Here is a 10,223-nt window from a genome sequence, read left to right as displayed (position 1 = left end):
GCCCCGGGGGGGACACGGAGTTATGCGAGATTCTCTCCCCTAATGGGAGCATACCCGCTAAACCACCTCTGTTCCTCCTGCGCATTGGTGACGGGGCTACGGGTACGCTTTCGCACTCCTCCGCGGCCCCGTCTGCGCTAGCCGCCGAAGCGGCTCCACCACTGGGGTGGGTACACCCACCATCCATCCTTTAGGGGAGGCGCGCCGGAACGATACGCGCCATCCTCCTTGCCCTTCGAAGCGGGTGACAGGTCCCCCCGAACCTGCCACCACGGGGCTATGGAAGCCGGAGAGACTGGGTTTTACCCCCGCCTCCCCAGCCACCATCGGCGGGTCCGATGTCGGGCCCCGCCGTTGACCCTACCGGGCCACGGAGGGGCTGGGTATGCCAGTACCCCTCCGCGGCCCCACCACACATCCGGCCACGAGGGCTGCAGGGGGCAGGATAAACCAGTACCCACCCGCACCCCCCGCGGCCCCACCTCCAGGCCTGCTCCGAGGCGGACCCCCAAAGTCCGCCTCTGGCAGCCTCCTCCGGGTGGGTCGGCCCTGCACGCCGCTGGACCAGTCAAGTCCGGCCCAAGACGACCGGTCCTGCACGCTAGGCCGACCAAAATTCAAAAATTTTACCTTTTGTTGCTGTCATAATTAATTTTTAGACATCATTTTCCAATTTTTACTAAATCCCTACTGTAATAAAACTCCATGTTGAGCAAGACTAATATTTTAATGTACCCTCTGAATAAACATAAAATGCACAGATAACAAATCATTCACCTGTTTATGAATACATATACTACATCATCCTCCTTCCTTTTTTTTTTTTTTAACCAAAGCATTATGCAAAAATCTTACAAACTAAGTAGAACAGCAAAAACTTAAACTGAAAATAAAGTAAATACTTTTTTTTATACCATAATAATAACAGAAAAAAAAATAAACTATTAACATTTAGCTTAATGTAAAACTAAAAAGTATTTTAAACTTCAATTACGGAAACAAATTTTTAAACTTATTTTTCGCTGAAATAGCCGCCTGCCTAACATCAATTTTTTGCGCATTATTATTGGGTAAGAGTGAAGACGTTGCGATTGTGGTGGCCTCGTTACCTAGGTCGCGTTGTAATGCCGAGTCTGCGCTAGACGTTCCCGGGATGCAGCCGCTCTCAGTGGGTTCAGTAGCGCCATAGGCACTGCCCTGCTGACCAATATTAATCAAATGCCGCCTATTACGTCTGTAACACCTGCCCGCGGTATCACTGACAAAGTAAGATCGTGGTTGCGCAGCGCGCGCCTGCACACGGCCGCGCCTGCGCCGACTCACTCCGTCCGCGATGATCACCTCCTGCCCGGCCTGCAGCTCCGGGAGTGCCCTCGAGTGCCAGTCGTATCTAGTTTTACACTTAAATTGTTTTTCTCGAATGTTTTTATAATCTTCGCTATTGTCTCGAGAAGGTTTAAGTTTGCTCAAATGTATGGGAAGCCGAGTATTTATCCTACGACCCATCAATAACTCCGAAGGTGAAGCGATGCCGTCACGCGGTGTCGCTCGAAAATTTAATAATCCTAGATAAAAATCAGTGCCCGACAAATACGATTTCTTTAACATTTCTTTCACGGTTCTAACAGTTCTCTCACTCCGTCCATTCGACTGCGGATAATGGGGCGACGTCGTGATATGATCAAAACCCCACGTCCTACAAAACGATGCGAACTCTTTCGACGCGTAAGCGGGCCCGTTGTCTGTCACCAGATGGGCCGGAATGCCGTGTCGAGCAAATAGCTCCTTTAAAGCGCCGATAACTGATCTGCTACAAATATTCATTAACACAACTACCTCAACAAAATTCGAAAAGTAATCCACTAATATAAGATAATAGTTTTTTCCTATTTGAAAAATATCTGAACCTACCTTGACCCAGGGTATATCAGGTATGTGATGAAACAAGAGGGGTTCACGCGGGGGGCGCGGAGCGCGCTCTGTACACGCTGCGCAGCGCCGCACGCGCTGCTCGACATCGCGCGACATGCCCGGCCAGAACATGACCTCGCGCGCGTGCCGCTTGCAACGGTCTATGCCCATGTGCCCGTCGTGAACGCGATCTATCATCTCCTTACGCAGACCGCGCGGTATATACACCAGATTATCCTTAAAAATTATGCCGTCGACGTATTCAAATAATTCCCTGTAGGACCACTGCGCGCGAACACGTTCATCGACTTTAAGAAAACACGGTGAAATTACGTTTTCAAAAAGGACAAAAATCAAGAAAACTAAGTGTTCATTATAGACATTAAGGTTAGATTAAGTGTAGTTTTTATTGTACGCAAGAAAAAATTAGAGAATTAAGAATAATATAAGTGAAAAAACTTAGTGAAAAAGTCAAAATTTAAAGGGGACAAATTGAAAATTAACTTACGTAAAATCAGTTTGAAAACGTAAACAAGTTGTGAATCACCGCGCACCTGCACCGCTCGCACGCCGGCGTCATTACTCCCACGGCGGCGCCAACATTCCTGCGCGTGCCGGCCGGCGCTAACATTCTTTCACACGCCGGCGCCAAGACATATTTTCCCACGGGGTAATTAGCGTGTGAATCGGCGCACCTGCTCGTGGGAGAATAAACAATTAATTAATAGGACATTGACTTGACGTCATAGACATTGTATTGACATATTGTTTTTTATCGTTTTATGTTTATTAGTAGTATTATTATTATTGATATATTTTGTGTTTTTAAATTAAGATAAATAGTAAAACTGCGATATAGTTCTAGGAGTTTAAGCTTAGATAGTAAGTTTTAGATTGTATTATAAGTTTTGACTATTATAGTTTAAAACTTTTTGGATTTGGATTTGAATATTTATTTCAATTTTACTTGTACTTTTACTATTTATATTTTAGATTTTTTATACTCTTTTTAAAAAATTTAAATTATAATTATCATTAATTCTATTGTGTGGGCCAACTCCTGGAACTAACAGCAGACATAAATATAAACATAACTAGTCAAGTCGATATTGTCCGACTTCATATTGACCGAGCTATTGCTGGCAATATTAGTTGTAAGTATTATTAGGGATATAATTAACAATTGACGGGGTTATTGCCCTAAGAAATTAGTAGTAGTAGTATACTAAAGGGGTTATTGCCCTTAGTATTAAATTAAGTTTTAAGCTTTTGGACAGGGTTTTTTGCCCAAGTTAGAGTAAGTCTATTGACAAATAGTTTTAATTAATTTTAAATTTTATATCTTTTTAATTTTAAAATTAAAATTTTTATTATTATTTAATTTTATATTAATTTAAATATTATAAGCTGACGAGTTTCCCAACATGTTCGGTATAAGGACCCCGGTGAAGAAGAGGGACGCCCAGGACCGGAGCCCGGTAGAAGTTGAACGGGATTCTGACTCAATGGAGAGATATTGTCACCAAACATTGACAAGGAGGCCCAGGTCCTGAGCGTCAGGAAGAGCGTTGGGGAATGGGAGTCCGGAGCGGACCCCACTTCCCAGGCGTCTCCCAAGAAAACTGTAAAGGCTGGGCGCAAACGTATAGTGCCCTCACAGGAGATTCATAAAGAGGTGGAAGGCACCGGGGGCCCCACAAAAGGAATAAATATAAGCACCAGTGAAAGGGTGCGGGAGGCGCGGTCCTATTATTTGTCGGGAAAATCGCTTATTGCAAACTCCCGTAATCTAAAAACCGAAATAAAGACAGTGGCCTCAGATGCCATCGACGCACTGTACCGGCTTGTCAAAGAAGCTGAACTCGAAATAAGGAAATTGAAAAAAGGAAAGGACGCTGATCGAGGGACGCAGGGGGGGGCGGCGGGAAAACGGAGCCTTAGCCCTCTGATTTCGCAAACGCCCCTTCCTGCCCCCCTCGACCAACATATTAGGAAACAAGGAGAGTTAATGGAAAAATTAGAGCAGCACAGACTTCAACTAGAAAAGAATAGTAAAGATATGGAAGAACTGAGGGAAGCTCTTAGACAGGCCGGTGACAGGGTAACGAGAGGCACTTACGCGAGCGTAGTAGCAGGTTCGTCGCAGAGGCCGCCCCTGGGTGCTGGGGCCACACACTCGGTGGCGGTCTCCTCCAGCGACGACACGGACACCGGGGACCAGGTTCTGGAAAAGATAAGAAAAGTTATAAATGCGAAAGAGGAAGGAATTAAAATTGATAGGGTTAGGAAGATACGGGACCGGAAGGTGATTGTAGGATGCAGCACGGAAGGGGAACTGAGCCGCGTAAAGGAGAGGCTAAAAAAGGCTTCCGGAAACCTGAGAGTGGAAGAGATGAAAGCAAGGGACCCCTTGATAGTCCTGATGGATGTGCTGTCTTACAATAGTGACGAAGACATCATCAGTGCAATCAGGGGGCAGAATAAGGATTTGTTGGAAGGGATTAGCGAGGAAGAGATTAGAATGGAAGTCAGGTTCCGGAAGCGGGCCAGGAATGTCCACACGTCCCACGTGGTGATCAGGGTTTCATCCCTGATCTGGAGGCGGTTCACGGAGGCGGGGGTACTGCATGTAGACCTTCAGCGTGTAAGAGTGCTGGACCAATCCCCGCTCGTTCAATGCACGCGATTTCTAGGGTACGGGCACACCAAGCGCGTCTGTACGGAGTCAGTAGACTGCTGCAGCCACTGTGGTGGCCCGCACATGGCATCGGCGTGTACCGAACGGCAAGCCGGTAAACCGCCCTCCTGTCGTAATTGCGCACATGCGAAATTCGATGGGAGGGAGCATAACGCGTTCAGTGAAGAATGCCCGGTGCGTAGGCGATGGGATTCCCTGGTGAGGTCATCTATAGCGTATTGCTAAGGTGGCCCCAGGCGTACCCAGCAACCCTAACACCGGGCGGCCCCTCTATCACGTCGTGCAGGCCAACCTGCAGCGGTCGCAGATAGCCACGGCGGAACTCATCCAAGAGGCGACCAAACGTAAGTTTGCGTTCGCCTTAGTCCAGGAGCCATATATAGGCAATCGCGGGGAGATGAGGCAGCATCCAGGGACAAGGACAGTGCAATGTGCCAGGAGCCTAACCACCGACTCCGTGGTTAAGGCGGCCATTGTGCTGTTCGATGACACCATAGATGTCTCCCACTGTCCGCACCTTACAACATGCAACATTGCGGTTGCAAAGTTGAGGACTGCGGCGTGGGAGATCGGGGTGGTGTCCGTCTACCTGGAGCCTGATAAGCCCATTGAACCGCTCCTGGACCAGATGGGAACCGCCGTGGAACGACTCGATACCGCAAACGTGGTAGTGGGAGGTGATCTGAACGCGTGGAGCACTTGGTGGGGCAGCCGGGAGGATAACGTGCGGGGTATTGTAGCCGCGGTAAAGCTCGACCAGCTGGGTCTGCATGTGGTCAACGAAGGGTCTGAGCCAACGTTCGAAGTAACCCGAGGAGGTGTGCGCTTCTCCAGTCGCGTCGATGTCACTGCGTGTTCGGCCCACTTGCTAGGCAGATTGCAGGACTGGCGCCTATCGGAGGAAGTATCCAGTTCGGACCACAGGGCAATTCTGTTCGAGCTAAACCTGGGAAGGTCCAAAGGAACCAGCATCGCTTCCTCTACCCGGAAGTACACTACCAAGAAAGCCAACTGGGTAGAGTTTCGTAAGAAACTCGCCCAGTTGTGGAAGGATGAAAGGGTTACAGTGGAAGAGATTGGGAAGATAGAGACGGCTGAAAGATTAGAAGATATGATAGGAAGGTATGTGGATTCCGTGGTGGAGACGTGCGAAAAGGAATTGCCCAAGGTTAGCAGCAGGAAGAGGGCAGGATTGCCCTGGTGGTCCGAAGAGCTCTCTCGACTCAAGATCGAGGTCCTGAGGAAGAAGAGGCGGATCTCCACCGCCGCGCCAGTTCGCAGAGAGTGGGTCGTCAAACAGTACATCGACGCAAAGGAGAATTACAAGCGCGAGGTTAAGAACGCTCAGACCCAAAGTTGGAAACGCTTCTGTGGCCGCCAAGATCGGGAATCCATGTGGGACGGGATCTACAGGGTGATACGCCGTACAGCCGTGAGGAAGGACGAAGCCCCCCTCGTTAAAGACGGTAAGGTCTTAGAGGGGGCGGAATCGGCCAGGTGCCTAGCGGAAGCATTTTTCCCGGATGACAAGCCGGAGGGAGACGACGTGGACCACAAAGAAACAAGAACAGAGGCCGATAGAGTAAACGAGGGGTCGCACGATGGTTCATACGACCCCCCATTCACACGGGCAGAACTCGAGTGGTCCGCGTCAAGTTTTAATCCAAAAAAGGCACCTGGCCCCGATGGACTCACGGCCGATATTTGTTTAGTCACGATCACTCTGGATCCGGACCTCTTCCTGGCGATAGCGAATAAGTGTTTAAGCCTCTCTATCTTCCCTAGGAGGTGGAAGGAGGCAGCAGTGGTAGCATTACCCAAACCCGGTAGGGACGACCTCACGCAGCCGAAATCTTACAGACCCATAGGCCTTCTGCCGATATTTGGAAAAATCTTAGAAAAAATGGCTGTAAGACGTGTCCGGTGGTATACTGCGCCGTCGATAAGCGGGCGCCAATACGGATTTATGCCGCAGCGCTCTACCGAAGACTCCCTCTATGAGATGGTCCAGCACATCAGGTCTCAGCTCTTAGAGAAAAAGATCGTTGTGCTGGTATCATTGGACATAGAGGGAGCCTTCAATAACGCCTGGTGGCCCGCAATCCGGTGCAGACTGGCGGAAACGCGATGCCCCGTAAATCTGAGGCGCATGATCGACAGCTATTTTAGCGACCGATCAGTGCGCGTCAGATTTGCGGGTGCGGAGTACGCGAAATGTACCACCAAGGGCTGCGTGCAGGGTTCTATCGGGGGGCCTACATTTTGGAACCTGCTGCTGAATCCCCTCCTGGTGGAGTTAGATAGCGCGGGCACACACTGCCAGGCTTTTGCCGATGATGTGGTCCTGATGTTCTCTGGGGAAAGCTCTTCGGAAATACAGACCCGTGCCAATGCGGCCCTCGCCCTTGTTCAGAAGTGGGGAGTTAGGAACAAGTTAAAATTCGCGCCTACTAAGACCAAGGCAATGGTCCTCACTAGGAGGATCAAATACGACTCCCCACGTCTGAACATGGGCGGAAAGCCCATTGAGCTGGTTAGGGAGGTCAAAGTCCTGGGCTTGACAGTTGACGATAGACTCACCTTTAAGACGCACGTTGCAAACGTCTGCATCAAAGCGCAAGGCATCTATCGTCAACTGTCAAGAGCTGCCAGAGTTTCCTGGGGGCTGAACCCAGAGGTCATCAGGGCCATATACGTGGCAGTAGTGGAGCCCACCATTCTTTACGCGGCCAGCGCGTGGGCACAGGCGGCGAAAAGGAAGGGGACCTTGACGTTGTTGAACCGGGTGCAACGGGGGTTCGCGCAGAAGATTGTGAAGGCGTACAGGACTGCGTCTCTAAACTCGGTACTAGCACTTGCTGGGTTGCTTCCTCTGGACCTTCGGGTCCAAGAAGCGGCCCTCCTTTATGAGGTAAAGAAGGGTCACTCCCGGCAAGTGCTAGGGGACCTTGATTTGGAATTACCGGTCCCGTACGCCCAGACGCAGCACCCGGTGCACCTGGAGGGGCTGCAGTTCGACTGCATGGCGGACGGTGACGAAGTGGCCCAGCGAGCTGCCGTCGATGTAAATATTTACACCGACGGTAGCAAAATTGAGGGCAAGGTCGGCGCGGCGTTATCTATTTGGGATGGCGCCGCGGAGACTCTCTGCCGGAAATTAAAGCTGGGAAACTTCTGCACCGTATACCAGGCGGAACTGTTGGCCCTGCACGAGGCAACCCTGTTTGTAGTAAAGAGCAACCGACGCTCGTTTGGTCTTCATTCCGACTCCAGGTCCGCCCTCGAAACGGTAGCAAAAGGCGATTCCCTCCATCCCCTAGCAGTGAAAGCGAGAGAGAATGTACGAAAGAGCAGAGAGCAAGGGAAGGATGTCAGATTATATTGGGTGAAAGCGCATGCCGGGGTGGAGGGAAACGAAAGGGCGGACGCACTTGCAAAGCAAGCTGCGGTCGGAATGAAGACCAAACCGAACTACGACAAGTGTCCCGTTTCATACGTCAAGCGGCAACTCCGATTGGAATCGCTTGAGGTATGGAACGGGCGCTACAGGGACGGGGAAACTGCCTCAACAACCAAGGTCTTCTTCCCAGACGTCGTACGCGCGTTCCCTGTGCTCAGAAAAATAGACCCGGATCAGGTACTTACCCAAGTTTTCACTGGGCACGGGGGGTTCTCCTCGTACTTGTGCAGGTTACGCTGCAAGGAGAGCCCCTCGTGCATTTGCGATCCGGGTACCGAAGAGTCCGTGCTGCATCTTCTCACCGAGTGCCCGGTATCTGGTGCGATGAGGGCCGGCGCTGAAATAGAGATGGAAACTAAAATAAATATAGAAACAATAAGGAAATTAATTGAAAACAAGAAAACAAGGTATAGATTTTTAGAATATTGCAAAGCGTCGGCCCTCCTAGCCATAAATAGAAATAAGAACTAATTAATTTATTATGTATCACATTCGTAGAAGTAAGTTTTTATTGTTTTAACGGCCTTTTTGCATTAGATTTAATAGTTTATTGTTTTTAAAAAATGTAAATAGATATTTTAGCGTATTATTAGTTTTTTGAAATTTTTTAAATAATTTCAAAAGATATTTAAATAGTATTAATTTATTGGTTTTACTGTGTTTTAAAGTCTAAGTTTATAAAGAATGTGATATTAATTTAAGATATATGTAATAACTGGTTTTTTTAAATTTTTTAATAAAGTAAATAAAGAATGATTCGCACCCCAAGTCCCTGACCTAGAACACGTTAATGGAACGAGAGGGCGGCATAGAGCCGCCCAATAAAAAAAAAAAAAAAAAACACGTTCATCGACTTCGTATTTATTGTCTGGCCAACCGTTACCTATATACGATATAAAAAGTTGACACTCTTCATCTTTGGCTGTAAATTCCTTAACAAGTTTTGTTTTTTCACTACTGAATCTGACATTTTCTAACAAAAAACAGGTCTGCTCCTCGACTTCGTTACTTATGTTATCCGACAATATTTCTCCTAGCGGCGCTCTCGACAGTGTATCCGCAATATACATATACTTTCCGGGCTTGTATACAACTTTAAAATCATAAGCTTGTGCCCTCAACATCATGCGTTGGAGGCGAGCCGGCACCGAGTCCAAAGCTTTCTTAAACAAGGATTCTAATGGTTTGTGGTCTGTCTCCACCGTAACGTCCGACCTACCGAAAACATATTGATGGAACCGCTCCAACGCAAAAACGATAGCCAGTAATTCCTTTTCAATCTGCGCATAGCGACATTGCGTGTCGTTGAGCGTCATGGAGGCAAACTCGACGGGACGACCTCGCTGCAGCAGTACGGCGCCGAGCGCGCGCGCACTCGCGTCCACCGACACCAGTACTGGCGCGCGCGTCTCGTACAACGCCAACACGGGCGCGGCGCTCAGCAGCCGCTTGACGCGCGTCACCGCCGCCTCCTGTACCCTGTCCCAGCACCACACGCTATCCTTTTTTAACAAACATCTCAACGGATAAACTTCCTCGGAATAATTCGGTATATATTTCGATAAATAATTAACCATGCCCAAAAAACGTTCCAAAGACGGCCTATCTTTAGGTGGTGGCATATCCGTAATAGCCCTTAATTTACTCTTATCTATTTGCATGCCGCTAGCGCTGAAAGTATGACCTAGATAATTAATTTGTTTTACGGCGAATTCACATTTTTTACGATTAAATTTAATACCTACTTCTCTGGCCCTATCGAGAAGCGCCTTTAAGCGCCTATCGTGTTCTTCGATATTAACGCCCCAAACGACTATATCGTCTACGAACGAGTCAACGCCCTCTAAATCCTCTAGAATCTGTCGAATTTTTGAATGAAAAACTTCTGGTGCACAATTAATTCCGTACGGTAAGCGCAAGAACTGGTAACGCCCGAAAGGCGTCCCGAAGGTACATAAATCGGCACTCGCATCATCGATCTCACACATCCAGAAGCCCGAGCGCGCGTCGAGCTTGCTGAAAATGGTGGCCCCTTGCAGCCTGCAAGCTATCTCCGCGAGCGTGGGCAACGGGTAGTGTGCGCGGCGCACGGCTTTGTTGAGCGGACGCGGGTCAAGACACACGCGAATGCCGCCGTTCTTCTTGGCGGCCACC

At 48.9% G+C, this 10,223-nt stretch overlaps 1 protein-coding gene across 1 annotated transcript; it reads left to right on the top strand.

Annotated features, from left to right (window-relative positions):
- The first annotated feature begins 3,335 nt into the window (after positions 1-3,335).
- On the top strand, positions 3,336-8,540 carry LOC123723055. The gene is made up of 3 exons (XM_045685596.1): positions 3,336-3,389; positions 3,449-4,783; positions 4,836-8,540. Exons 1-3 carry the CDS (start codon positions 3,336-3,338, stop codon positions 8,538-8,540), a joined length of 5,094 nt encoding a protein of 1,697 aa, XP_045541552.1.
- Positions 8,541-10,223: the final 1,683 nt, after the last annotated feature.

The sequence above is a fragment of the Papilio machaon genome, chromosome W, assembly GCF_912999745.1.
Source record: "Papilio machaon chromosome W, ilPapMach1.1, whole genome shotgun sequence".
NCBI lineage: Eukaryota > Metazoa > Arthropoda > Insecta > Lepidoptera > Papilionidae > Papilio > Papilio machaon.
The sequence above is the reverse complement of the archived record's forward strand: the minus strand, read 5'-3'. Positions and strand labels throughout refer to the sequence as shown.